This window comes from Diplotaxodon limnothrissa, linkage group LG10, assembly GCF_057381915.1.
Source record: "Diplotaxodon limnothrissa isolate DT_005_m linkage group LG10, D_limnothrissa_male_GT1.1, whole genome shotgun sequence".
NCBI classification, from domain to species: domain Eukaryota; kingdom Metazoa; phylum Chordata; class Actinopteri; order Cichliformes; family Cichlidae; genus Diplotaxodon; species Diplotaxodon limnothrissa.
This window is the reverse complement of record NC_140605.1, coordinates 15,819,655-15,847,082: the sequence shown is the minus strand read 5'-3', so window position 1 is coordinate 15,847,082 and position 27,428 is coordinate 15,819,655. Positions and strand designations below refer to the sequence as shown.

Below are 27,428 nucleotides of genomic sequence, written 5' to 3'. Positions count from 1 at the left end.
CGTTGTTCTTTAGATTATGGCCTGTTTGGTGCCTGTCGGGCTGATTTCCACCACAACCCTTCCGCATTTTCCTGCTGCTCTCGGGCTGTGACGTGTCGTGCTGACGGCGGCCTCGGAGCTGGAGGAGCGGGGGGCTGTAGCATGACAAGATCTGGCTCGAGACGTCCTGCTTTGCTTTCAGCGGTGCTCCTGAATCAACCCCTAACCCCTCCTTCTCTTCTCCTCTCCGGCCCGCCCAAATAACACAAAATTCCCGACTGAATCTTGCCCGAGTCTGGGGGAACCAGGCGGCCTGGGAAGCCGAGGAGCGGACAGAGGCATCCCTGCAGCACGAATCTGGTACGCGGCTCGTTTTTGTGCCAAAGGCGTCCGATTTCAGAGCTGTGTTTGCATTTGTACGTGCCCTTGGCCTTTTGTTTTTTTACATGCATGTTGTATTTTAATTTATTTCTTTATTTTTTCTGAGAGGCCGCAAAGGGTTGGGCCTTTTCTTTTCTGGGCCGGGGCCTCAATAGAGGCCGTAATTGGCAAATCAGGCCTATCCCGTTAGCTAGCGAGCCACCCGGAAAAAAGGGATTGTATATTCGTCTGTCGTAGTTGACCATCGGCATTTGTTATCGATAGCTGACGGCTGATATGCAACGCACCATTCAGCCTCAGTTTCGTCTGACACCTTGTCGTCGCCGAGGAGTAGTTTAATAAACGTTAAAATTAGCATTCGTCCAGCAGTTAAGCTAACAAAATGGCGGACGCTTGTGTGATGGAAATTGGTTGTAGAAAAGGTATGTGTGTGTGTGGGTTCAGCCCTCCTCTCGCTAGCTGGCCGGTACAGAGCGACATAAGTGTGCACTTAACGAAAGCCTCGTTTCTTTGCATCTTTATCTTTTCGCATCTGTATGTGTGCGTGCAATCAGCCTTTTCTAAACGTCTGTTTGCACCGTGACAGTCGGGCTTTGCATGTGTAATCAGTGCTAATCTTCCTCCAGTGGTCAATTGAAGACATTGCCGTGAATCACCTCATCGGGATTTGTGTTGTGCTATAGATTTCTCGTAGTGTGTCCGATCGCCCGAGTTTTTAAAATTAATTATTTTTTTATGTGATGTCGGTGTCTTTTGAGCACAAGTGATGCGGGGTTGTGCCGCACATCTTCCTCACACCGTTGTCATATTTTTCCACCTGGAGGTGGGGGGATGGTACATTCAGTGGAAATTAAATGGCAACCCGGTTGCATCGTTTTCTGTTTACACCTCAGTGTTCCCTTGTGTTAGTTTCAGAGAGATATCTGTGTTGTTTTTCTTGTCCTACATTAGCTCAACTTTACCTCCATTTTTTGGGTGGGGAGGCGAAACGTGTCTTTGATTCTGTTAACTGTAGTGATGCGGGCATGACAATAATGGCACTGGTCATTTTAGTTTCTGTCCGTTATCGCATACACGAGCTAACAGTGTAAAGCACATTTTATTTATTATTATTTTTTAATTTTGTGGTGTCCCTTTTAAAAATAGGTTAAAACCACAAAGCTGAAGTCATGGGGTTTATGTGTGTGTGTGTGTGTGTGTGAGAATTAAAGGTCAAATAATTTGGATCTTCACAAAGAAACACTGCGTGAGCCAAGGCAAGGCTACAGCGCGATTTTAACCAGGGTTGTTCTTGATAAAGTTCGATTCAAAAGTTGGTTTATAGAGTACTGTGAGGTAACAATCAAGTCTTTGAAGCCTGATTTGGATGCTTGACGGCTTTTAATGCTCCAGGGCAGAGAAGAGCACACTTTCTATGGGACAAAACGAGAACTGAGGTTAGTGAGTGTACACCATGTTTACAGTATCAAGCCCACAGATGTCCATACATGCCCCGTTTGCTGTAAAGTGAATCTTGAAAGGATAGGCATTAACTGTTATGGTGGTAGCAGGGAATTGTGCAGCAAAGGCCAGTGATGGAGGAGTGTGGGTGACTGTAGAAAAGCATGGACTCAACCAAAGTGGAGGAAAAAAGATGACTTTTAAAAGTTGATTTAATATACTTTATGCTTCTCTGTTGAGGGCTTCTGAAGTGGAGCATATCATAAAAAGTTTGAGAACCACTTTGTTAAGGAACTGCTCAAGCTACAGTACTTGTACAATGCCAGGCCACTGGTCTGTATCATGTGATTCACGTTACAGTGATTCAACAAGTTATACTAAGTCTTTTTTTGAAAACACGCTGGATGCCAGGCACATTAGGGGCTTCATGGGGTAGTGTGGAAAAGAAATGACACCAGCATTGTTGGGCTAACATTTGGCGATGTTGGCCACGTTTGCATTAGCAGCTCGTGTGGTAACTCTGACAAATTGAAATGGATTTAAAGCAGATTTGGGACATAAACATATGATTTTTTTTTTTTTTTAATCTTTTTTTTTTTTTAGTTCCAGTGGCTTGAGGCTGTCAAAGCAGCAGTGCTTTCATCACGTGTGTGTGTGTGTGTGTGTGTGTGTGTGTGTGTGTGTGTCCTGAGTAACCTGGAGTGGCTGCTCTGAGTGTCATACAGAAAAGCATAACCGTACACCTGTAAAATATTGTATAAGAAGGGCAATGGTGTGTAACAGCATTACAATATATAAGTAACCTATTATCTGCATAATTTTCTGCCTGTGCTTACTTGATACTAAGCTGTCTATCATTTGGTTTCAGCTGTCCAGTAACAAATGCAGTGCGAGGACAATGGATGAGGATGTCACCAGGCTTGCAATACATTCTGAAGAGCCTAAAATAATATTGCACGGATCGGGTAATTAGCAATGCTTATACTTACAGAGTACGTCTTGCTGGTATGAGAAGTACAATAGTACTAGCAGGATTTCTTTCTTTTTTGTGGATAGCCAGATAACTTTAAATATTTGAGTGAAAGTGTTGTTTGGAAGGAGATGACATGACCATCCAGAGCAAAGTCATATTATGACTGTATGACCATTTAAATCATTATCACACAATAAACCCTTGCTCTTCACTGTTATCTGGTTAACCATGCAATCCTGCTTCTTCTAGATGAAGGTGGTGCCGGCGGGCAGGAGTTTGTTGTGGAGCTTCAAGAGACTGTGTTGGTGTCAGAAGGCGAAGGGGAAGGCATGGCAGTTCACAGGTTCGCCCCAGACGAGCTTGTGATCCAGGATGCTGTTGAGGATGTGGTTTCTGAGTACGTGCACTGCGATGAAGATGAAGATGTTGCTGTAGAAACCTGTGTGATGGCTCTGGACGGTGAGGAGGAAGGTGTTGCCATGGGAGACATCCCTGAAGATGGGCTGGACCCAGAGCAGCAGGAGGACGATGACCAAGATGGCTGTGGAGATTATCTAATGATATCCTGTAAGTTTACTAGACTGTGCTGCATTTACACTTAGCATACATGTCTTTGGTTTGTTGTATTATTATTATTATTATTATTATTATTATTATTATCTGTATAATATCTGTCGCTTGGAGAGATGGAAAATTTATATGCATTTGCGGTGTATTTAAAAGGAAACATCCATGTAAATGACAGGACGAAAGGTTTAAATCTACAGTGTAGGCTAACATGCACCTTCCCACCTGCAGAAACGTAGACCTCAACAACTAATGTAAACACAGTTTATAGATTAGCACAGTGATAGTACCCCTGTGAAATTAAATCAATGGTTTTAACCATATGTAGCTTGCTCATTGTGCTGTGGCAGCCCAACTGCCATGGTGGTGGCAGATGGCTGCCCCTCCCTCAGCCTGGTTCTGTTAAAGGTTTCTACCTGTTGAAAGGGAGTTTTTCCCTCCCACTGTCACTCAGTGGTTGCTCATAGGGGATCGTATGATTGTTCAGCTTTTCTTATAAATAAAACTGAATTGAATGTAAATAAGCAAATCTTTCTCATTTTCAATGTGTTTTTGAATGTGTCAAGTTTTCCTTGTTATTATATATTGTACAAGTTGAAGCACTTATGTGTTTGGCTTAGTTTGCCTTAGTTACTTTGCACATCCAGCTACATAACTACTGCATGTGCACACCCCTGCTGGGGAAAAAATATCACACTTATAGCCACATAATGAGCTGAGGTGGTCAGTTTGTGTTTTTGTTTTTCCCAGGCTTATTTAAAATTACAAAATTGTGGACAGACACACTGTACAACTTCTTTCTCTTGCATAGTAGTAGTTTGCATTGAAACAAAACAAAAGATCAGGTTTTTTTGTTTTTTGTTTTTTTTTGGGGGGGGGGGACTCATTTACTCTAATTTCCCTGAGTACCCGGAGATTTTCTTCATAAATGCTATGAAGATGTTAGTTTGAAAAGGTGGAATTGAAGGGTTTTTTGTTGCTGTTGTTTTTTTTGTTTTTTATAAGCGATCATACTAAATCATGATAAGTTTTGATCTTTAGATTTAATATTTAGATAAGCTTCTTAAACGATTGAGTACCTTATTTGCACTCATTTCATGTAAATATTTCCAGTATGTCATAATTAAACTGCTACAAAGTCTCTGCTGGTGACTCTGTTTAATCAAGTCTGATGTGTGTCCCTTTGCTAGTGGATGAAGCTGGTAAAATGGTGTCTGAGGATGGAACAGAGGTGACAGTGGAAGGAGCTGTGGAGGACCAGGAAGTGGAGAAAGATGAGGATGGACAAGAGGTGATAAAGGTCTACATCTTCAAGGCTGATTCTGGGGAAGATGACATGGGTGAGTGGCAGTTAGCTTTCTGTTAATAAAAGAATCATGATAATAAATAATACTGGCTGAATCCTGCAGAAAGCCTTTCTATTTGGGTCTATTTTTCAGAAAGTAGAGAACTGAACTTAAGTTTCATTGTGCAGGAGAATCTGTTGACATCAGTGACGGGGACACAGAGAACGTAGCGTTAACAGAGTCTTCGGGCCATACGCTCAGAGAGAAGATGGTTTACATGTCTGTCGGGGATTCTCATCACAATCAAGGAAACCACGGTGAGTCATCTGGATGCAAGGAGCGGGGACAGCTGTCATGAAACTGAACGTCACCAGTTTTTTGGTTTTGTACCTGTTGGGCTCATCTACAGGTGGGTCCAAGGTGACTGATGAGGTTTATATGGAGGTGGTGGTAGGAGGCGAAGAGCCAGTAACTCACGACCGCTCGTATGACAGCGTGTCTCTAAGCAAGGACTTCATGCCTGTGGCCTGGGCAGCTGCTTATGGTCAGCACCCTTGTCTATTAAATTGCTTTAAAAACCACACTGGAAGCCTGTGCATCAACCACGTCTCTTGGTGTCCTGGTTAAGCTTTACACGCACCGGTTTTGTTTGTTTATATGCCAAAGACGTGCCGTTTTTCTCACAGGTGCAGAAGATAGTGAGAGTTGTGAGAACCGGAACGGTGCAGCCAGCGCGCTGCTGCATATCGACGAATCGGACGGGGTGGACGAAATCAACAGACAGCGCAACAAGACCAAGAGGCGGTCAGAGCCTCGACAAGTCCAGACAGGTGAGAACGGCACAAATCAGACACAGACTTCTCAGGCTTGTTTGGATAAAAATGAGGATTTGTCTAGTCTTTTTAGGACTGAATAGCAGAAGAGATGATGAAAGCAGCGGCTCTATCAGTAACAATTAATTTTGAGATATATTATAATAGTGAGGTTTTTTTTTTACACCAGTGCCCTTTTTTTTTTTTTTTTTTTTCTTAAGTAAATTAAGAGTGTGGTATAACTAAGCGTAGTTGTCATTTTCACATTGTTGGCTGTGCATATTTCTACAGTTTGTACAGCACCATCCAAACCAGTTCAGTGTGTTAGAACAGCGGTCCCCAACCCCCGGGCCTCGGACCGGTAACGGTCCGTGAGTCGTTTGGTACTGGGCCGCGAGAGTTGAGGCTCAGGTGTGAAATGTATAGTTTTCAGGGTTTTTATCGGTTTTCAGCGTCATTTTGTTATCGTTTACTCGGTTTTCCTGGGTCTTTTCACGTGTGTTATGAATAAATCTTCTTTTTTTCGGTACTGGTACTAGTTTTATTTTGTTGTATTTATCCGCGACACCTTAAAGGCCGGTCCGTGGCGCAAAAAAGGTTGGAGACCGCTGTGTTAGAAGCAACAACTTCTTCTGATCTTGTTTAATAGTTGTTGACGAGCAGCTTCATTGTGCATTACCGCCCACTCCTGGCAGTTGTAACACATTACATCCTAAAAGGCAATTATGAGAAAAACTGAGAAAATATGCAATTCGTATAAAAAAATAACTGCATTATTTATTTATTCTAAAATCATGCCTGTTTGTATTTGGCATTAGCACTCAATATAATACATAATATGATTTTTATTTTTTATAGTGGTTAGCACAGTTTAAAAGGGCTCATTGTTTATGACTTTCCTGCTAGCGGCAGTTAACTAGTTTATCCGGTTTATTGTACCGATGGGCTGTTTTGATGACACCTCTTTATTTAAATACGATTGTCTCTGAGCAGTAAAAGCTGGTTGACATTGAATTCAGATTTTATTTGTACACTAAGCTTGATTAAAAGCACACAATTACTGTGTGCTGCTGCACAGTACATGTTCTACTTTTGTTGCTTTAATTTTCAGTTCAGTTCATATTCAATATTGTACAGCGAAACATTTAATTTATATATATATAATTTCACCAGTATTGAAATACTGAAGATAAACACTGTTCTTCAAAAAAAACAAAAAAAAAGCTTCTGTTTATGAAGGAAATGACCAGCGATGTGGTCATTTCCTTCTCCCTTTTATTTATTTATTTATTTTTTCTCAAATTGAATTTTAATTTTTTCTCTTTCTCTCCAGCCATTATCATCGGTCCATATGGTCAGCCCCTCACCGTTTACCCCTGCATGCTCTGTGGTAAGAAGTTCAAATCACGAGGCTTCTTGAAACGCCACACCAAGAATCACCACCAGGATGTTTTGACCAGGAAAAAGTACCAATGCACAGACTGTGATTTTACCACCAACAAGAAAGCCAGCCTCCACAATCACATGGAGGTGCATGCTCTGAGCAGCAAGGCCCCTTTCGAGTGTGAAATGTGTGGCAAGGAGTTCCACCAGCAGGCGGCACTATTTTCTCACAGACTGCAGCACCACCACCGGGAGCCCAAGAGCCAGCCACCTCCACCTCCCACCAAGATGCATAAATGCAAGTTTTGTGACTATGAAACTGCCGAGCAAGGGCTGCTCAATCGACACTTATTGGCAGTTCACAGCAAAAGCTTCCCCCACATCTGTGTGGAATGTGGCAAAGGCTTTCGACATCCTTCGGAGTTAAAGAAACACATGCGCACTCACACCGGCGAGAAGCCTTACTCCTGCCTGTACTGCGACTATAAGTCAGCCGATTCCTCTAATCTCAAAACGCACATCAAGACTAAGCATAGCAAAGAGATGCCATACAAATGTGAGCGCTGTTTCCAGACGTTTGCAGAGGAGGAGGAGTTAATGCAGCATGGATTAACGCACGAGGAGAATAAGACCCACCATTGTGCCCACTGTGATCACAAAAGTTCCAACTCCAGTGACCTGAAGCGTCACATCATATCTGTTCATACCAAGGACTATCCCCACAAATGCGCCGTTTGTGGGAAAGGCTTCCACCGGCCGTCTGAACTGAAGAAGCACTCGGTATCCCACCGTACTAAGAAAGTCCATCAGTGCCGGCACTGCAACTTTAAAATCGCAGACCCCTTTGTTCTCAGTCGCCACATCTTGTCAGTCCACACAAAGGAGCAACAGGCCTCACCTGAAAAGAGTGAGACCAAGAGGACAGAAACGCACACTCCTGCTGTGACGCCGAAAAAGTCCGGGCCCAGCGGGTCGAGCAGCTCTGGTCCGCCGGCAAGAGTTAGCGCGGCCAGCTTAGCCAGCAGCGTGACTGTAGTTATTGGCAAAGGACAAAAAGAAAGGCGGATTTACCAGTGCCAGTACTGCGACTACAGTACCGGCGACGCGTCGGGTTTCAAGCGCCACGTGATTTCCATTCACACAAAGGACTACCCGCACCGCTGCGAGATCTGTTCGAAGGGCTTCCGACGACCCTCGGAGAAGAACCAGCATATCATGCGTCACCACAAAGATGTGGTGCAGGCAGAGTGACTCTGACTGAGCCAAATACTGTGCCACAGCAAAGAACAATGTTGAAGCATCCGTCAGACCCCGACCACCGCGCCCTCGGCACGTCGCCATTCACATTGAAGTAGTGCGGAGTGTGTGTGCTGCACTCGGTCCATTCTGTTGTTTTGCTCTTTTTAAATCCTCGGCCTACTGTTTGTTCAGATATGTATACACGTGTAGATAACATTAATGCTCTGTCAGAGTTAGCAAACCAAGCCCCTCTGTAGACTCGCACTTTTAACTGCATGTCCCTTGGTGGTGACAGTGTGCATGGCAGATTGTGCAGATGTCTCTTTGTAGATACACTTTTTTTTTTTTTTTTTAACTTTTGCAAATAGCAATCAGTTCTCAATCAGAATGGTCCTAATTATTTGTCTTAAAAACAGATGTGTAATTTTAAAAATGTTTGCATAATTTTCTTAAAATGTATTTAACAACAGTTTGGATTAACAACCTGTTTCCAGTAGCACTTGGTAAAAAAGCGCGTGTGTGTGTGTGTGTGTGTGTGTGTGTGTGTGTGTGAGTGGGAGAGAGAGAAAGAAACAGAGGGAGCTTGAGGGACAAAAAAAGCAGCGCAGCCGTTGTGCTTCCTTTGCTCTGACCCGACCACTTTGTAACATAATGCTTCCTGGTGCGTTGACTAAACTCACAAATACAGGCAGAGGGGGAGTCACTCTAAGCTTCGTCGGCAGGGGGTTTATGCTCATTGATTTGCTACAAAAACACAGTGAGAAACTGGATGCATCATGTTGGTGAATAAGGTTTCACACGTGCACACAAATCCGAACGCTGTCACTTGCCCTCAATGCTTGGTTATCAAATGTCCAATATTTCTGTTACAAGTCCAAAAGCGTACTGTACGTTGTTCAGAACAAGTGCCCAAAGCTGTAGAGATGACACCCTCACTAACAGTATTATTTTTATTTTTTATTTTTTTTTATTTTTTTAAATTAACGCATTAATGCTTTCTCGGAAGTGAAATCCTTTTAATTTGACATGACTTTTTCTTTTCTTTCTTTTTTTTTTTTTTTAAAATATGTGAAGAGAGGAAAATGTTTCCTCCTCAATTTCTTTTGAAAACTGATGAACTGTTCATAAAAAAAATTTTTTTGTAACGATTGACATATCTTTTAAATCACTGAAAAAGGGTAATCTGCAAGTATCAGTATGCTACCAATGTTAGACTGGGTTATAAAAAATATGCCAGATCAGTGTCCTAATATAAGTGTCTGGTCTAAATGAGAGTTGAATAGTATATCTGGTGCTGCTGTTATAAAACTAAGGACTGAACTCTGATTTCTCCTACACAGATGTACTTTTGCCTGTAGAAAGGGAAACATGTATATCTTTTTAGATGCAACTTCAGAAGACAGGTGCTGGTGGTGTACATGTACTTTTGGCTTTTTACATTTTTTTTTTTTTCATTTTTTTTGTTATCACCTGTGATTATCTGTTTTATATTTATTTCATTTACAAGTTGTTGTATAGTTAAGTGTAACTAGACTTCTATGGGACGTAAATTATTGTTTTGTATACAGATCTGTACAAAGCGTGTAGATGTAAACACTTGATTAAAAAGGAGATCTCAACTGTGTTGTTGTGGATGTACTTCAGCGTATTTGTTAAAAAAGATAATAAAGCAAAGTATTTTAGCTGTTTGGGAGTTTTTGTTTGCCAGCAAATAGTTGGATTCAATTCAGTTTTATTTATATGGAGTCAAATGATAACAACAGTTGTCTCAAGGTGAAAGGCCCTAGAATAGCCCCAGGTTTGGCCAGGTGATGCTCAAATGGAAGGAGTAATAAGGGGATCATTTATTTATTTATTTTTATAAAATCTGAATGTTTTGGAAGCATGATAATATTTTCACCCAGTCTCCAAGTAGAACTGCCTGAACTTGCAGTGAATACAACTTTACCGAACACAAGTGTAGAATGAGACATTTTGCCTTTTCATGCAATCTGTTAACAACAAAGCTTTGGCTGCCCTGTTGTTGATGGTGTAAGTCAGGTAGTGGTCATCATACTTCACATCAGCTATGCACAAGTCAGAGTGTCCACAGACTTTCAATAATAAAGCAAAGTAGATGATGTAAAAATAGGAATGGTTAAATAGTGCATTCATAATCAGTTGTATGTGTCAACTATGTGGGCACCTCAGTCTTGTTGGGATGAAGGAAAGTTGTGTAACATGTACCATAAGGGCTTCAAAGACATCGTTTAAACAGTAGTCGTCTTATTAGTTATTACGCATCTCCTTTTAAATATTTACAGTGGCTTGCAAAAGTATTCGGCCCCCTTGAACTTTTCCAGATTTTGTCACATTACAGCCACAAACATGAATCAATTTTATTGGAGTTCCACGTGAAAGACCAACACAAAGTGGTGTACACGTGAGAAGTGGAGCGAAAATCATACATGATTCCAAACATTTTTTACAAATAAATAACTGCAAAGTGGGGTGAGGATTCTCTTTGGCATCCACAGATGCAACAGCTCATAACTAAATGGTGCAAACAGACGTGAATCCACATAAATATACTTTTCATATCTGAAAGTCCTGAAGAGAACAGTGTTATGTAAAAAAGTAGAAAATTAGCTTTTGGTTGAAACTTTCTTTTTTGTAACAATGCTCTGTGGCAATAAACCTTACACCACTGGAAAGCCTTTTTATTTCCATTGAAATTGTGGCACATTTGCAAGTAATAGGTTAATTAATTTAATTAATAGCTAAATTTTATTTTCACAAATGCAAATACAGTAACAAAAAACCTAATTTTAAACATTACTATAATGATGTTTTATGTTACATAAAATTGATTAGTGGATCACTTAACAAAAAGGCTATGAAAACTATTACCATTTGTAGTAATTACAAATTATTTGAATGTATGTAATTCTTTGTATTACACCCCCTGGCATATGTTAATTTTGTTCTGATTGTATACATGTTCTGTATACTGTTTCTTAATAAAGTTTAATATTAAAAAAAAAAAAAAGGTTTTAGCTCAGAGTAGTGGCCAGCGCAAAAAGTAATGTTTAATGTTAAACACTCTGAAATTCAGACAGACATCACTAAATGACGGTATCTCACACTGGCTTTTTACAGCACTTCTGCCATGGTAAAACTTATTAGCTTATTACCCGTTTTGTAACCAGTTTCAATGTTATCTTTGCATGAAAACGTTATGTTAACCCTGACAACAAACTGGGCCAAGCACGCGTTGTCATGGAGACTCTTTCATGGGTCGGTGTAGGATATGTGCGCCAATTATATGACAGTGATATAAGTAACTTGCATATTGTCTAATATTTGTCTAATATTGTTTTTTCACTTTTTCAATAGTCACCGTTTATCCGGTGCAGCACTGTTACTTTAATGTTTAAAGCTGACTTGACAGTTTGTCAGCTGGTGTAAGATTGCCTAATGTACTGTAAGTTAATGTCACACGCAAATTAAAGTTGTACTTCATGCTCTGTATTATAAGATTGCTACATTTTCAGAGCTTTTTACATAATGGGGAAGGAGACAATATTAAAGGAATGATTGTGTGTTGTTGATGTATACTGTGTTACAGATAGTATTAATTTTTCTATAGTTATTGCATTTTTTTATCATAGTAACAAAAAAATGTTTGAATTCAAGCTTGCATTTATGTTACATGTCATGTATGTTATCAATCATATACTTGATATAGTAGACAAGTGGTCATATGTAAGTTAATATGATTCCTTACATATTTTTTTCATGATGTCTCTGGTTTTGGCTTGTTGATGTATTCAGCTCCTGCATCTATGGATTCCTTCTGTGTGTTAGATATGGATGTTTTATCCCATTGCAAAAGTGCTTTTGGCAAAATTGACTATGTCTCTTGTGTTTCAGGGGTGGATTTCATGCAGTGCCGATTTTGCAAATTCACAAGCTCCAGTCAAGAGACTCTTTTGAAACATTTCCGCCTTCATCACGGACAAGGTGCACATTGGCCATGCATTCACACAGACTTTGTATGTGTATTTAAAACACCTGGAGCATTACGATCACACCTCTCAAGGTCACACTCAATAGTAAAAATCCACAAAAATTCCACATTTCAGTGTGAACATAATATATATTTGCATATTGATACTGTTTTTTGTGGAGGGTGTTTCTATTCCTGTGCAAAATGTGTATTCATGAGAGATTTTTGAAGTAGGTTTTGCGGTTGATAACACAGTCAGGCATATAACATGGTGCAGACTGTACAAGGCAGCTACCCAGAAATTTTCTGTGCTGAATAAATGGCAATATTTTGGTTATTGTCTTGTTTAGATATCTGAAGAATTTCATCGGATCACAAGCAAAGACCTCCTGGGGACGTTCAATGCATCCCTGGACAAATTTGTGCCTGGCCTGCTGAAACTATACCGGTCTAAGAAGGGAGCTCTTGGTGAGGAGATGGAAGACATCTTGGATAAACTTGATGAACAGGTAAGTGCTCCTTTACCTGACATTTTTAGAAGAGAGTATACCTTTGTCATAACAGAAAAAAATGTTGGCTTCAGCCAAAACACATCAATGGAAATGAATGTCATCAGTCATTACTTTGTTTTTATTTGGCGGTATTTTATTTAATTTGTAAAAAGAAAGTAAAATTGTTAAAATGGTGTTTTGTTTTTTTAAGTTTTACATGTTGCTGGGCCTGATCTGTATTTTATTTTCATTACTATAAGAGTTCTGATTTTGCATTGTGTGTAGGTACACCACGTTACTATACTAATTTAAATGTCTGTTTTCCACTGAATACTCTTTAGACATCTGACATTGTGTCCCACCAAAAGACAGCAGCACTGAGAGGCCTGCCCATTTTCCTCGGAGAGGATGCAACACAGGTTTTCCTGAAGTGCTTAGTAAGTACAAAAAAGTAATGCAAGAAAAACTAGTTGCTATGAGATGTTTTTAAAAGATGATTTAATCCAAAATGGAAATGTACACTTCCTCAGTGCAGTCCAGATAATTTTATGGTGAGGATTGCAGTTGTCATAACTCTCGCTGCTTTTTTTTCTGCTGAGGAGCACCTGGGCATTGTTAGCGGGTGTTCAACAGCAGAAAATATTTTTGTACAAAACTCATCACAAGGTTGGTTGGTGAAAGATATTGTGCCGTTAATTAAAGGAAAATAAGCTTTTTCTTTTTAAAACCTCCATGAGTCAAATGAGCATCATGGTATAGAGGTTAAAGTTAAGATCTTTAGAAATGTATTTTGTCTTTAATTTTTCTTAGCTTTCAATAATTCATATTTTACTTTTCTTCTCTTCAGGACACTGACATTTTGGAACCAGTGTTGAACGGTGCATCAGTTGCCATCCTCACCATCCTGCAAGATGACGATGCCGATACGTCTGTGCGAGAACATGCTGTTGTGTTGGAAGGGGACATCGTGCTACATAACATTCCAGACCTCTCTACTGCCTTGGCATACCTCTTTGGCCTTCTGTATGCCCTCAACATTGATTATCCAAAGCAGATGAGTTTACCTTTGAAGCAATTCAGGGCATCTTTTTTGAACTCGGTGGCTCTCGATGCTCACAGCGCATAAGGTCTCTAAAAACAAAGCTTTTGCTGTGACTGTTAACGGGGAAGCCAGACATGAGTTTAACTTGTTCTTAAACATGTTCAAGTGCATTGTAGAGTCATGTAAAAAAACAAAACAAAACCCAGTAGTTCAACCCATTTCCCTCTATATAATCGTTCATTTTACCTGATAGTTCACTGTTCATTGATGGTAACATTTCTAATAACTTTTGACTTCTGTAGTTCATCATAGTGAGCCCATGTAAAATGTCAATGTCTGGGTACAAAGGCAATTGTTTGTTGCACTACCCTATTTAGTGTGCAATAGTTAAGTTAAGCTTTTACAGGACAGTCAGGGTGTGAACGTGAATGACTAAGCTGCTGGACACTTTTCTTTTTTTCTGGACTCTGGAATTTTAATGTCTCTGCTGGGGTGCTCAAAGCACCCTAAAGAAACTGGCAACACGTTTTTTTCTGTTTGTTTGCTTTTTTACAGAAATTCACCCCACTGCCCATGACCTTCTGAAATATACTGAAAGCACTGTTGAAAAAAATAAATACGTTTTTACATAACATTCAGTTGTGCTTTGTTTTATTCTATATCTGTTTGAGTGTTTTTTCAAGTACGATAACAGCATACATTTTTCTTTATTAATATTGGTAAATTTTCAACTCACTGGAGTAAGAATTGTATGATTATTCAACAAGAATATCTGTGTTTGGTGAATTTAGGAATACATGTTGCAGGTTATGGATGCGAGTGGAAGTGGTCCTCTGTGACATGACCACTGGGACAGAAGACTGGGCAGCTGAGCACTCCTCTGAAGCAGTACAAAGTACAGAACTAACTGAACCTCCATCCGCTATATAAATGTGATATTAAAATAATATTAATACAAGAAATACAAACTTCTAATTCTAATGATTTCACAAAGCTTCAAATAGCTCCATGTGCTTGCTGATTATATTGTAGATGGATGACATTCCTTACACACTTGGAAAAATGAGACATTAAATTTAAATGAGATGTCTGTTCCCCCTGATGTAACCCAGCTCTGAAATAATTTGTCCAAAAACAACAACAAAAAAAATGGTAAATGGTAAATGGCCTGTATTTGTATAGCGCTTTTCTAGTCCCTAAGGACCCCAAAGCGCTTTACACAACCTGTCATCCACCCATTCACACACACATTCACACACTGGTGATGGCAGGCTACATTGTAGCCACAGCCACCCTGGGGTGCACTGACAGAGGCAAAAACCGCGTTAGCTTGTGGAAATCTGATGTCAATAATTAATTAAATGTGTCAATAATTAATTAAAATGTGAAATACATAAATAATTAATTAAATGTGTCAATAATTAATTAATTACATGTGTCATAACTATTTAATTCATTAATTCCAATTTTAATTAATTATTGACACATTTAATTAATTATTTAATGGTGTATTTAATTAATTCATTATGGCAGTCCTGGCGTTCCATAGTTTAGAAGGTTGCATGTGTATTACTGTTAAAGTATACAATCAAGAGAGAGTTTCACTTGTTTGTTTTTGGAACTTTGTTTAAAGTTGTAACTTTCACTGGTGTGATATCTCACCACTAGATGTCAGTAGAGTACAGACTGCAGTCAGCTGAGTTCTGTTGTCTTACCCCCTCTAAAGTGCATAATCCTAGCAATGGTGGCTGCAGGAGGACGAAAAACTGTGACTGGTTGATCCATATGGAGTGCAGGCTGTCAGTCTGCTCTTTACCTGAGCTCTGAATAGAGCTTTGTTAGTTACTGAAGGCCATTTCTGTCGAATGACAGTGATACTGAGCTGAGTTGCTGAGTTTTTCCTGAACTTCTTTTGTTGGTAAGTGCTGCTGTTTTTGTCACTGTAAGCCTCTGTTAGCTGGTGTTAGTAAAACTTTCATTGTTGGACGCTTAGAGAATAAATCCTCAAATGATGTGCGGGTATCACACTGTTTACCAGAGGGAAAGTGTGATTTTCTTAGGAGACTCAGTGATAATATTAGCTGGCAAAATGTTAGCTTATAACCAGCTGGTGTTGTTGTTATTAAGCCAGGTCGTTGTCAGCTGTCTGGAGGGTCACATGTCTAATCTTCTGACAGTAAATAACTGCGAAAATGTCTGGAATCGTTAATAAAGACATTTGGGACAGTTGTTAAATTGTATAACTCTCTCAATGCTCTCTACCTGACCACCTAAAATTGAGCCTTCTGATAATATGATGTAACTGAGATTCATTATGGTCAGCAGAATTTCTTTTTATTGCTGAATGTTGGAGGCACTGCCTTTCAAAGCAGAGACGTCGCCCCGATAGGATGATCGCTCTGCTGCAAGGCTGACTCAGAGAGCAAGTTTAGAATAACCAGTTAACCTAACACATATGTCTGTGGGTGTGGAAGGAAACCAGAGCACTGAGAGAAAACCTACAGAATTAAAAGGGAACAGATGGGCTGTGGATCTTTGTGCCCTTTACCACCATGCCAAGTACCAAATAATCATATAGCCCACTGTAGAGTAGCCAAATGTGGTAAAAGATATTAATTATTTTTCATGTATTAGTATTAGTAATGTTGAAAGACACATGTATATTTAACAGGAACAGGCTGTATCACCTTTTTTTCTTTTTTTTTCTAATAAAATTCAGATTTGTTTTGCAGCTCTATATAGATTCTTTTTGGCCACTAAAATGCTCAAAAATGATATTTTGGGAGCACAGGTTGCTCACCCCAGAAGTGGAATAGCTACTTCTGAGGAAAAACGTTCTGATTTGGCTTTCATGAAGACCAGAAAACAAAGAAACCCGAGTCTGACTACATGATTGTCCAACAATCATAATATTCTGGTTGTAAGGAAATGTACTCAAAGGAGAGTTCATGTATAAACCAAGAAGAATAGTGAAAAATATCTGATTTCAAATAGTGGGTTAATCAATGGAAGAAAAAAATGTAAGAAATTTAAGCACAGAAACAACTTGTTAAAATTGTGTGTGTGTACAGTGGGGCAAAAAAGTATTTAGTCAGCCACCGATTGTGCAAGTTCCCCCACTTAAAATGATGACAGAGGTCAGTAATTTGCACCAGAGGTACACTTCAACTGTGAGAGACAGAATGTGAAAAAAAAATCCATGAATCCACATGGTAGGATTTGTAAAGAATTTATTCGTAAATCAGGGTGGAAAATAAGTATTTGGTCACCTCAAACAAGGAAAATCTCTGGCTCTCACAGACCTGTAACGTCTTCTGTAAGAAGCTTTTCTGTCCCCCACTCGTTACCTGTATGAATGGCACCTGTTTGAACTCATCATCTGTATAAAAGACACCTGTCCACAGCCTCAAACAGTCAGACTCCAAACTCCGCCATGGCCAAGACCAAAGAGCTTTCGAAGGACACCAGGAAAAGTATTGTAGACCTGCACCAGACTGGGAAGAGTGAATCTACAATAGGCAAGCAGCTTGGTGTGAAAAAATCAACTGTGGGAGCAATCATCAGAAAATGGAAGACATACAAGACCACTGATAATCTCCCTCGAGCTGGGGCTCCACGCAAGATCTCATCCCGTGGGGTCAAAATGATCATGAGAACGGTGAGCAAAGATCCCAGAACCACACGAGGGGACCTGGTGAATGACCTGCAGAGAGCTGGGACCAAAGTAACAAAGGTCACCATCAGTAACACACTACAACGGCAGGGAATCAAATCCCGCAGTGCCAGACGTGTTCCGCTGCTGAAGCCAATGCATGTCCAGGCCCGTCTGAAGTTTGCCAGAGAGCACATGGATGATACAGCAGAGGATTGGGAGAATGTCATGTGGTCAGATGAAACCAAAGTAGAACTTTTTGATATAAACTCAACTCGTCGTGTTTGGAGGACGAAGAATACTGAGTTGCATCCCAAGAACACCATACCTACTGTGAAGCATGGGGGTGGAAACATCATGCTACGGGGCTGTTTTTCTGCCAAGGGGACAGGACGACTGATCCGTGTTAAGGACAGAATGAATGGGGCCATGTATCGTGAGATTTTGAGCCAAAACCTCCTTCCATCAGTGAGAACTTTGAAGATGAAACGAGGCTGGGTCTTCCAACATGACAATGATCCAAAACACACCGCCCGGGCAACAAAGGAGTGGCTCCGTAAGAAGCATTTGAAAGTCCTGGAGTGGCCTAGCCAGTCTCCAGACCTCAACCCCATAGAAAATCTGTGGCGGGAGTTGAAAGTCCGTGTTGCTCGGCGACAGCCCCAAAACATCACTGCTCTCGAGAAGATCTGCATGGAGGAATGGGCCAAAATACCAGCTACTGTGTGTGCAAACCTGGTAAAGACCTATAGTAAACGTTTGACCTCTGTTATTGCCAACAAAGGTTATGTTACAAAGTATTGAGTTGTATTTTTGTTATTGACCAAATACTTATTTTCCACCCTGATTTACGAATAAATTCTTTACAAATCCTACCATGTGGCTTCATGGATTTTTTTTTTTCACATTCTGTCTCTCACAGTTGAAGTGTACCTCTGGTGCAAATTACTGACCTCTGTCATCATTTTAAGTGGGGGAACTTGCACAATCGGTGGCTGACTAAATACTTTTTTGCCCCACTGTGTGTGTGTGTCTGTGTGTGTGTGTGTGTAAGCAACTGGTGTGCTATGAGGTACTCTGACCTCACCACTCGGTAGCATATTTCCTTTAGTATGTTGACTAAAACCACAATATGGGCAGATAAAACAAGGAGTCATTCTGACCTTCATCTACAGGTGGATGATCTAAGATCATTTAATCACATAAAATAAAACTCAGTGAATTGTAAACGGATGTAAATAAAAGCTTGAATATGCATTTAACTTATAATGTGACCACTGTTTGTTTTTAACAATCGAATGCTCTCTGCTCTCTCGTCTTCAGCTTGTTCAGAATGCTGCAGCCCGACTCTTGACAGGCACTCGTAAACGTGACCATATTTCCCCAGTCTTGGCTCGTTTACACTGGTTTCCAGTATGTTCTAGAATTGATTTTAAGATTTTATTGCTTGTTTGTAAGTGGATTAGCTCCCTCGTAGCTCTCTGATCTTTTAACTAAAAACACTGCAAATAGAACTTTTCAGTCAGCTGTTACATTGCTTCTGATTGTTCCTAAAAGCAAACTAAAGCACAGAGGAGACCAAGCGTTTGCCTGACCCTTTGGAGCAGTCTGCCTCTTCAAATTAGGACGTCTCCACCACTTTAAATCCCGTCTGAAAGCACATTTCTACTCCCTAGCTTTTAATTGTGACTGAGTTTTTGTTTTGTTCTCTTTAGGTGTGTTTGTTTTACTTTTTGCTTTTATAGCACTTTGGTCAACCTCTGTTGTTTTTAAATGTGCTTATAAATAAACTGATTGATTGATTGATTGATTGATTGATTGCTTGAATACTATAAAGTGTGTGAATGGGGGGGGGAAATACATTTTGGTTGTGTTGTTATGGGTGTTCTTCAGTTTATTTCATACAAAGGATGAATAATGAAGAAAAATATTCTCGATGTTTGCATTTTTATTGTTAAAAACATCTCAAGATGGTGCTCAGGCACATTTCCATAACAGATGGTGTAAGATCTTCATGCAGTACTGGTGAGACGATCGGTGGGACAGAAGGTTAGGCAAGTGGACACTCCTCTGTGGAAGGAAAAATGGAAAGTGTAAGGTGATCAGTGCACAACATCACTGTATTCCAAGCTGTTTTTATATAGAACTTCACCACCAATGTAAAAGTACCGCTTTTAGGAAGAAGGACAGTATATTCAGGAAGGATGCCGGTCTGCAAGCAGAACTGCCTGAACTTCTCATCCACCTCATCGCTGAGGTCCAAACTACGTCCTGTGAAACCACGTGATGTAAATCTGCTGCAGTGGGTGTAACTTTGCTAAACGGTTTACTGAACACAGCTAAATGCAACTTTACCAAATAGTCTGTTAATGACAAAGGTTTCATTCCCTCTGGTGTTGAAGGAATAGGTCAGGGCGTACTCATCATACTTCACATCAACCATAAGCATGTCACTCACATACCCCCAGTCTGACAAAAAGGAAAAAAGCAGAAGAGAATATGTGAAAAAATAATACTGGATGATGATGATGGAAAATTATTCGTTTCCTCTCTTTGTGGGCGTACTCACGCCGACTCTTGTATGTGAATTTTCCAGGCACCTCGGTCTTGTTGGCTAAATTCTCCATTTTCTGACATGTATCATTACTGTCGCAAAGACATCGCATTAATCTCCAGTGTAAATATTTTAATGCTATTCAAATGATATTTGCTCTGTCTGTCCTCTCGCACTCACATAAGACTGAAGAACGACAACTCAAGACCTCCATCTTCAGTTGGCGTAATGATGGCCGTGCCGGTCTTCATATTGGCTTTGCGACTGACAAACCACTGGCCATTAGAGCAAATTCCAGTCCGGTACCACTTACCTGCCATCTGTGGACACACAAATGGAAAGCATTGAGAATTAGACAGAAGCACAAGAGCTGTTTATTGTAACACAGAATATAAATCCAGCGTGAAACATAACCACATAACATAAACGGTGAAGTCATTATAAAAGTAAATTGTGCAAAGGTTAGCCTCCCGTGTAGACTGCTAAACTGTCTTGGGGGGGGGGGGGGGGGGGGTCCCTGCTTATCCCTGTTAGATAACCTCCAGTACCCCCTTTCCATGGCCCTAAGATAGAGACATGGTTATGAAAATAGATGGGTGGTAAAATAAAAATGATTATCAATGATTCTTACCGCCTGTAAATCAAAGTCTGCCTGAGGTAGGATTTCAGAGGAAGAAACCATGAGGGAGCACAGTACCACTCCCAGAAGGGTGTGAAGTGAAGCCATAGCTGCTGATAAGTGGTGAAATGATGATGGAGGAGATCGCAAATGAAGATCTGGAAGTTGCTGTCCGGTGACTCTTTATATAGAAGAGTGAGATTATCTCCCCACCAACAGCTGCACTTATACAAACCCCAGGTTCTGTGACGGCTTTGAACACGTGACATTTTATGCAAACACTTGGTCAGTTTCATAACCACAAAGTTTATTCCTGCAGGGGCAGAATTGTATCCACTGTGTGAGAGGTGAATGTCAGACAGTTACCAAGAAAAACAGTAAAAAACACACAAACTAAACAAAAAAACTCAAATAACAGGACATCTAAGTTCATATCATAGAAATCACAAACTAAGGAGCTGCAAAGTAGTAAAGTTATAGTTACATGATTCATTTATAAACTACGTTTCTACTTTTAACAACGTAGTAGTTGCCTTCCAGTACTCTCTGTGGCGGAGATCACAAAATCAAATGCACCTATCAGCATTTGCGACAGTCGCAGAGACAAAACACACGCCCTGACAGAGATATTAACCTGAGATGCTTTCTTCGAAAATGTGGTTTGTCTTTTAAGGCTTTAATGTCTCATTTTACCCTCATTTGTCTAAAAACTACTGTGCAGTGTGTACCATCCCCAGAGTAAAAAGAAGAGCTTTGTTCACACACAGTTCAAACATTTTTTTTCCAAAGCTGACTGATTAGGAATCCCAAAGTTGGCTTTCCTCATAAGTAATACACGGTCTCACATGACATGATCACTCCTACAGGAAGCAAAGTAAATGTACTATCATTTCATTTCACCTGTAGGGTTGCCAACTCCCTGAAAAATAAATAAGGGACACCTCGTGGCCAGGGCCGGGCAACCCAGTTCACCCTTCCCAGTGTGGTGAATTTTGTAGCTCTTTTTTTTGTGTGTGAAATTATTTTTTAACCATTTGACTTGAATTTGATTTAAGCAGATGCATATTCTTTGTGATATGACCATATGTGAAACAAATGATCATTTAGCCATTTATTTTTAGCTCAAAATGAAAACATTAACACAGTAAAACAGGTCTCTTTCTTAAACAGAAGCCTGTCATGCTTAACTTTTGAGAATATAAGTAAATCTTTCTTTAAAAGAACTGTCCTGCTTAACTTAAAATTATATAAATTAATAGAAAACAATAGAACGAAAAATATTCTTGTAACAGTGCACATATGCATTTAGTACAAATGGCTTCAGTTGAGGTATTATTTCAGCTTTTCTAAAGCGAATCAGCTGCTCCTGTTTGTAAACCCACTTGTTCCCATGATTACGCATCATAACTCATCATCATTATTAAAATATGTATTACTTTTATGTATTAGTCATCTATTTGTTGTAATCATCTATCCTTGCAGTTGTTTATTACACAAAATAAATTATATTATCACACTTCTGGCCACATAGCGCTGATATTCACTGCACATGCCCATATCCTTAACCAGAGGGTTTAAAAAAAACAAACCAATGTTTACATACCATATCTGCTTCTGCCTTGGCCTGGCGGACAAAAAATTGGTAAAGGGTTCCCCGAGCTTTCATGCCCCTCATATTCTTCATGTGCCCACCAATAGAAGCATGCCTATGGAAAAAGTGCGCCGGCACACAGTGCAGTGCGCTTTAAAGGTGTTATCGTGCATTTTCCCAGCCAGGTGTTTTCCTTTTCCCATTCCTCCCTGTACTTTTGCAGCCTTTTTTTCTTTCTCTGAGCGAACAAACATTGCTGCTCTAATGCTGGGCTTACACTGTGCGATTTTTGGCCCATTTTGAGACGATTTTTGAGTCGTGTAACCGATTTGGTGATCGGCCCGATTTTGGCCTTCATCGTGCATCGTTTAGTATACGTGGGGTAACGAGAAGCGGCTGTGGTGACACAGCCGCTCACACTGCTCACGCGCAAACACGTAAACGTCTGTGAAAAAGACGGAGCAGCACGGCTGTGCAGCGTGTGATCTGGACACCAGCGATGGAGGCACAACTTGTAGAACTTTGGAAAGCTCATCCGAGCCTTTTCGATGTGGCCTCACAAAATTATCACGACCACAACAACCGTGAAAATAGTTGGATCTACACTGCTGCTCAATCACAGCTGCCTGATCAATGTTTTTCATTAGCAATTTAGCAAAGTTGGTGGTGGTGGTGTGTCTGTGTGAGTGAAAGAGAGAGAGAGAGAGAGAGCGAGCGACAGATTTTCTGTTATAACCTTCATGTTATGGAGGCACAGTGTGAGCACTCAGGTCGCATCAGAGCATCGGGCCGTATAGTGTGAAACCCTGCATCGTGACCTACCAACTTCTAACCCCTGCGAGTCAATCGTGCAGTTTGAGCAGGAGCTGAATAACGTGACTGAAAAAAATCACACAGTGTCTGCCCAGCTTTAGGTGTACTGTCGTCCGAGACTTGCACTGCAGTGTCGGCGTTTGTTTCCCTGTTGGCCATGCTTCTTGTTGTGGTCATCTGAGATGAGCGGTAATCTGAATTGTCATACTCGAATTGTCATAAGTGTGCTGTCAGCTCATTGGTCACAAAGCAGGAGAGGGGCTGGGAATTATGTTTTCAAACAAAGCGTTAATTCCATTAACATTTATAGACTACTTTTGATTCTCACTGTATTACGGGACAAAGTGCGTCCCTTATTAGCTCAATACGGGACGTGTACTTTTGTTTCTAAATACGGGACGATTCCGTTTTTTAAGGGACGGTTGGCAACCCTATTCAGCTGTGACATGATGAAAAACAGCAGAATAGCTAACGCTAACAAATGGGTGTTGAAATGAGAATGTTTCATTTTCTGCTGTTTCATGGGTCAAAAAGGGCGTTGAACCAACCTCACTGGCCGAATGTGCTGCCAGTGTGAACAAAAAATCCTGAACTTTCAAATAAAGTCTTGCTAAGCTAAGTCGCTAAGCTAACTCTGTAAATAAAAGACATCGGTGTGACTGAAATTGTTAGCTTAGGCACGAGTAGTTCATTTTTCTAAGGAGCACTGGACTGTTGCTGCACCAGTAGGCAAAACACCCATAAACAATATATTCATATAAACTGCTACTGTTATTAAGAGTAAACTTTAATCAGTGGTCCTTTGGCAAGTTAATTGTCCCGGCTTAGTCTACAGCAAATAGAAATCTTAAGGTCGAGACTGTCAACTGTTTTAATATTACAGTACACTGAGCACTGTGTTACTTTGTGTGAACTGCTGCTACTATTGTTGTGCAGTATCTGCTATGTGGTTAATCATATAACCTTTTGTACACAGCAGACAGAGTCTACATCCACTTTGTCCATCTGCTAAATAGCTTTAAAAATTGGTTAGGGAAGTGGCTTTGATTATAATACACTATACTGTGCCACTGTCACAGGACAGAGATCCACCAGGGAACATCTGTCAGGATGAAGAGCCTTTGCTTCTCTAAATATAAACCAAATACTTGTAGGAAACTTTGGGAAGAGGCATTTTTCCTCATGTTGTCTAAAGTTAAGTTAGCTTGGATACTTCTTACATTCTTGCTCTGCAGAAAGCCAAAGAGTTTGGACCTCTGAAAACATTTCCAGTACAGCTGGATTTGTTTGTAACTTTGGTCACCTTTGTATCATCCCTCAGATTCTTTTATCTACTGCACAGCTTTGAGACCATGACACCACTAGGCTGAGGAGATGTACTAGTAACGTGTTTTGCTGTTAATGATTTCTCCTGCCTGCATTCCGTGCCAGTTATAATAGATCTTTAATCCTGGAAAACAAATATATGAAGTTTTGTCGCACTAATGGCTCAAGCAATCTGTATGTTTGTCTGTCTGTCTGGTCGACAGTTCATCTGATCTACTTCGGACTTGGTGGGTGTTTTGTTTGGATTCAAATAAACTCTGTGTGCTGTGACAAAATGGTCAAAGTCTGTCACCCCTGTTGCTTTGTCTCGTCTAAATGAAAGATGAACAGTATATCTGCTGCTGCTGTTTTAAAATTAAGGGCTGAACTCCTTGTTTTCTCGACTTACTTACGTACTTTTGCCTGTAGAAAGGGAAACTTGCATGTTTGTAGATACAAATTCAGAACACTGGTGCATTGTTTTGGTCATCTTCTGTGATTATGTATATTTTATATTTTTTTAATTCACAGGTTCTTCTATTATTTTTTGTATCTAAATCTTTGCAAAGTGTGTAGATACAAAGACTTGATAAAAAGAAGGTTTTAGCTGTGCTGTTATGGATGTAATTCAAAGTATTAGTTTAAAAATTGAGTAAATCAAAAGATTTTAGCCATTTCATACTTTTTAATTCTGTGGTTATAACAGCAGGTGGATAAATGCAAAGTGATGAATATAATTTTGTGATATTATGAGCTCTCTTAATAACGAAAGAGCAGAGATAGTAAAGTAAAAAGCAAACTGTCTCAGGTCATCGACGTGAGATTTTCAGAACAGTGAAAGCTCCTCGGTGAGATGATCACCTGGACACAAGGTTAGGCAGCTGGGCACTGCTCTATAGAGAGGAAAAGGGAAAGAAAATGGAAAAGTGATCAGTGCATAACATCACTCTTGATTGCAGTTATTTTAAATAAAACATCTCAGAGGTAAAAGTACCGTTTTTGGGAAGGATGACAATATTTTCAGGCTGGATGCTGCTTTGCAGGGAGAACTGAATGAACTTCTCTTGCACCTCAGCGCTGAGGTCCACACCACGCCCTGTGAAAACAGATGATGTAAATCTGCTGCAGCAGGTATAGCTTTACCGACCAGCAGAACAGGTTAAAATGGATTGAGCAGAGTGTAGAATCAGAGATAAATGCCATATTACCATATAGTTTGTTAACAACATAGCTTTCTTTCCCCTTTGTTTTGATGGAATGAATCAGGGCATACTCGTCATACTTCACGTCGACCATGCGCAAGTCACTGAGATACCCCCAGCCTGACAAAGGGAATGCAGCAGAAAAGGGGTCATGAAATTATGAAAGCAGAAAAGGCAAATGTACTAGATCGTTAAATCGTGCTTCTGTGTGTGGGTGCACTCACGCCGACTTGTGTATGTGAACTTTCCCGGTATCTCAGTTTTTTTGGCCAGATTGTTCATTCTCCAACACGAGCCATTAGGGCTGCAAATAGATCACTAAAACATTAATTCTTTCACATGTTGTCTTTCATATATATTTATATACAGATATATAGATATATATTCCTATTTATTTAAATGTCCATTGTCCTCATGCCCTCACACTTACCTAAGACTGGAATATGACATCTCCAGATCCCCGTCAGCAGTTGGGGTAATCATGGCCGTGCCCATCTTCATGCTGGCTCTGTGACTGACAAACCACTGGGCATCAGTGGCAATTCCAATCAGGTACCACTTACCTGCCATCTGTGGGCACACAAGAGGAAAGCATCGGGAGTTGAAAACTTTACTGAAGCATTTTTGAAACACTTTCTGTGATCACCTTTACAAAAAAGTGTGTTTTAATAACTCGCGTAAGCTTTGGAAGACAGAGGGGAAAAAAACACTTCATGTGCGCCTTCTTCTTTTTCTTTGTTTTTGAAGACAGCTACATTGCTTTTGTTTATGAAGGCAGTGAACAAAAGATTTATCACAGCATGAAACACAAAAGTCAAAAAGTGAAAAGCCAAAACCATATAAGCAAGTTGAACATGCATTGCTGCTGGACTTACAAACGATATAGGGAATTAAATAAATACAATGATCATAGAAATAAATATTGTAAAATAAAACATACTAATGTAGCCATTTGTCTTACCGCCTGTACAATGAAGTCTGCCTGAGGTTGGACTTCAGAAGAAACCATCAGAGAGGAGAGCACAGCTCCCAGCAGAGTGAGAAGTAAATGCATGGCTGCTGATGATGAGTGAAGAAATGATGATGTGGGAGAGTGTGGATGAAGATCTGGAAGTGTGCTGTTGAGGTTCTGCATGACTTCCTTTATATAGCCGAGGGAGATTACCTCTTCCCTCGAGGCCAGCGCACACACACACACACCTAGACAAAACCCGGGTTCGGGGATGGGTTCACCACATGAACCTGCATGCATGGTTTCACAACCATGCAAAGGCAGAATTCAGTGAACCATATGAGAGGTATATAGCAAACAGCTGGCAGGAGAAACACACAAAAACAAATCAAAAATTTGAATAACAAATCAGCTGGGATGTCAGAGAATTGGAAAGCAAATAAAGTAGTAATTAAATTTCAGCTTGAGTGGAGACAAAAAAAAATCTGTTTTGAAACAAAGTACACTGAATCCACAGTGGTAAACAAGGCTAAACTCCAGCGCTTTCTGCGACTGAGACCACAGAATCAAATGTAGCTGTCAGCAGATGTGACAGTAACGCGCACAGACAAAACACATGGCTCGCAAACTGGATTCCTAATCACGCTTCCCTGTGTAGTAACCTGAAATGATTCCCTGGATAAGCTAACAATAATAAGTAAATACATTTGTGGAATCTTTTTTCCACTGCTGTTGAGTGATGAAGAATCTCAAAGTTTGATCTGTTCTTGTTCACTACAAAAGGTAATCAATGGTTCTTCTAACAACCTTTTATGTGACAAGAATGAAAGTGTCACACCATCCATCCACCATCTATCTGGGTCCAGAGTGAACTTGCTTGTTTGATCACTACCCACAGATTGTGGCCTTCTGGTAATTTGGTTAAAACATAAGGGTTACCTTCTTGTGACCTAATTACTGTTGCATTTAGGCCAGATGCCAGTCAGTGACCCCCTGGTAACCTCTGACTGCTAGGGAAACACTAGCCCAGCAAGTTAGCGTGCTGGCTGCCGGATGAAATCATTCCCAAAGATTACAAAGGATTACAAATCACTTTGTGAATGCTTTGGTTGTGAGAAGGCTGCAGCAGTTTCCCATACTTCACATGGAAGATGCAGGA

The 27,428-nt window shown here is 40.3% G+C and overlaps 3 protein-coding genes across 5 annotated transcripts; 1 reads left to right on the top strand and 2 right to left on the bottom strand.

Moving 5' to 3' along the window:
* The first annotated feature begins 119 nt into the window (after window positions 1–119).
* Window positions 120–8,614, top strand: LOC146624114 (zinc finger Y-chromosomal protein 1). 2 transcript variants are annotated; one of them, XM_085363703.1, is made up of 8 exons: window positions 120–339; window positions 2,669–2,765; window positions 3,023–3,340; window positions 4,531–4,680; window positions 4,815–4,943; window positions 5,036–5,170; window positions 5,313–5,456; window positions 6,772–8,614. In XM_085363703.1, exons 2-8 carry the CDS (start codon window positions 2,699–2,701, stop codon window positions 8,070–8,072), a joined length of 2,244 nt encoding a protein of 747 aa, XP_085219829.1. In that variant the 5' UTR covers window positions 120–339; window positions 2,669–2,698; the 3' UTR covers window positions 8,073–8,614. The 2 variants fall into 2 exon arrangements, with proteins under 2 accessions (XP_085219829.1, XP_085219830.1); XM_085363704.1 differs by lacking the exon at window positions 5,036–5,170.
* A 10,549-nt stretch (window positions 8,615–19,163) lies between these two features.
* LOC146624113 (lipocalin-like) lies at window positions 19,164–20,611 on the bottom strand. The gene is made up of 6 exons (XM_085364469.1): window positions 20,419–20,611; window positions 19,968–20,107; window positions 19,803–19,879; window positions 19,589–19,702; window positions 19,403–19,504; window positions 19,164–19,303 (listed from the first exon to the last, which is right to left on the bottom strand). Exons 1-6 carry the CDS (start codon window positions 20,512–20,514, stop codon window positions 19,284–19,286), a joined length of 549 nt encoding a protein of 182 aa, XP_085220595.1. The 5' UTR covers window positions 20,515–20,611; the 3' UTR covers window positions 19,164–19,283.
* Window positions 20,612–24,894: 4,283 nt separating this feature from the next.
* LOC146624112 (lipocalin-like) lies at window positions 24,895–26,492 on the bottom strand. 2 transcript variants are annotated; one of them, XM_085363702.1, is made up of 6 exons: window positions 26,279–26,492; window positions 25,748–25,887; window positions 25,542–25,621; window positions 25,324–25,437; window positions 25,110–25,211; window positions 24,895–25,008 (listed from the first exon to the last, which is right to left on the bottom strand). In XM_085363702.1, exons 1-6 carry the CDS (start codon window positions 26,450–26,452, stop codon window positions 24,989–24,991), a joined length of 630 nt encoding a protein of 209 aa, XP_085219828.1. In that variant the 5' UTR covers window positions 26,453–26,492; the 3' UTR covers window positions 24,895–24,988. The 2 variants fall into 2 exon arrangements, with proteins under 2 accessions (XP_085219828.1, XP_085219827.1); XM_085363701.1 differs by lacking the exon at window positions 24,895–25,008 and having other exon boundaries at window positions 25,075–25,211.
* Between the last annotated feature and the right edge of the window lie 936 nt (window positions 26,493–27,428).

Coding starts and splice junctions, on each gene's coding strand:
- LOC146624113 (XM_085364469.1), bottom strand. CDS start 20,514: ATGGCTTCACTTCACACCCTTCTGGGAGTGGTACTGTGCTCCCTCATG. Junction 19,703..19,802: donor ATTCACATACAAGAGTCGGC/GTGAGTACGCCC, acceptor CCTTTTTGTCAG/ACTGGGGGTATGTGAGTGAC. Junction 19,505..19,588: donor TGTCATTAACAGACTATTTG/GTAAAGTTGCAT, acceptor GTGGTTTCACAG/GACGTAGTTTGGACCTCAGC.
- LOC146624114 (XM_085363703.1), top strand. CDS start 2,699: ATGGATGAGGATGTCACCAGGCTTGCAATACATTCTGAAGAGCCTAAA. Junction 3,341..4,530: donor AGATTATCTAATGATATCCT/GTAAGTTTACTA, acceptor TCCCTTTGCTAG/TGGATGAAGCTGGTAAAATG. Junction 4,944..5,035: donor TCACAATCAAGGAAACCACG/GTGAGTCATCTG, acceptor GCTCATCTACAG/GTGGGTCCAAGGTGACTGAT.
- LOC146624112 (XM_085363701.1), bottom strand. CDS start 26,452: ATGCAGAACCTCAACAGCACACTTCCAGATCTTCATCCACACTCTCCC. Junction 25,888..26,278: donor CAGACTTCATTGTACAGGCG/GTAAGACAAATG, acceptor GTGTGCCCACAG/ATGGCAGGTAAGTGGTACCT. Junction 25,438..25,541: donor GTTCACATACACAAGTCGGC/GTGAGTGCACCC, acceptor TCCCTTTGTCAG/GCTGGGGGTATCTCAGTGAC.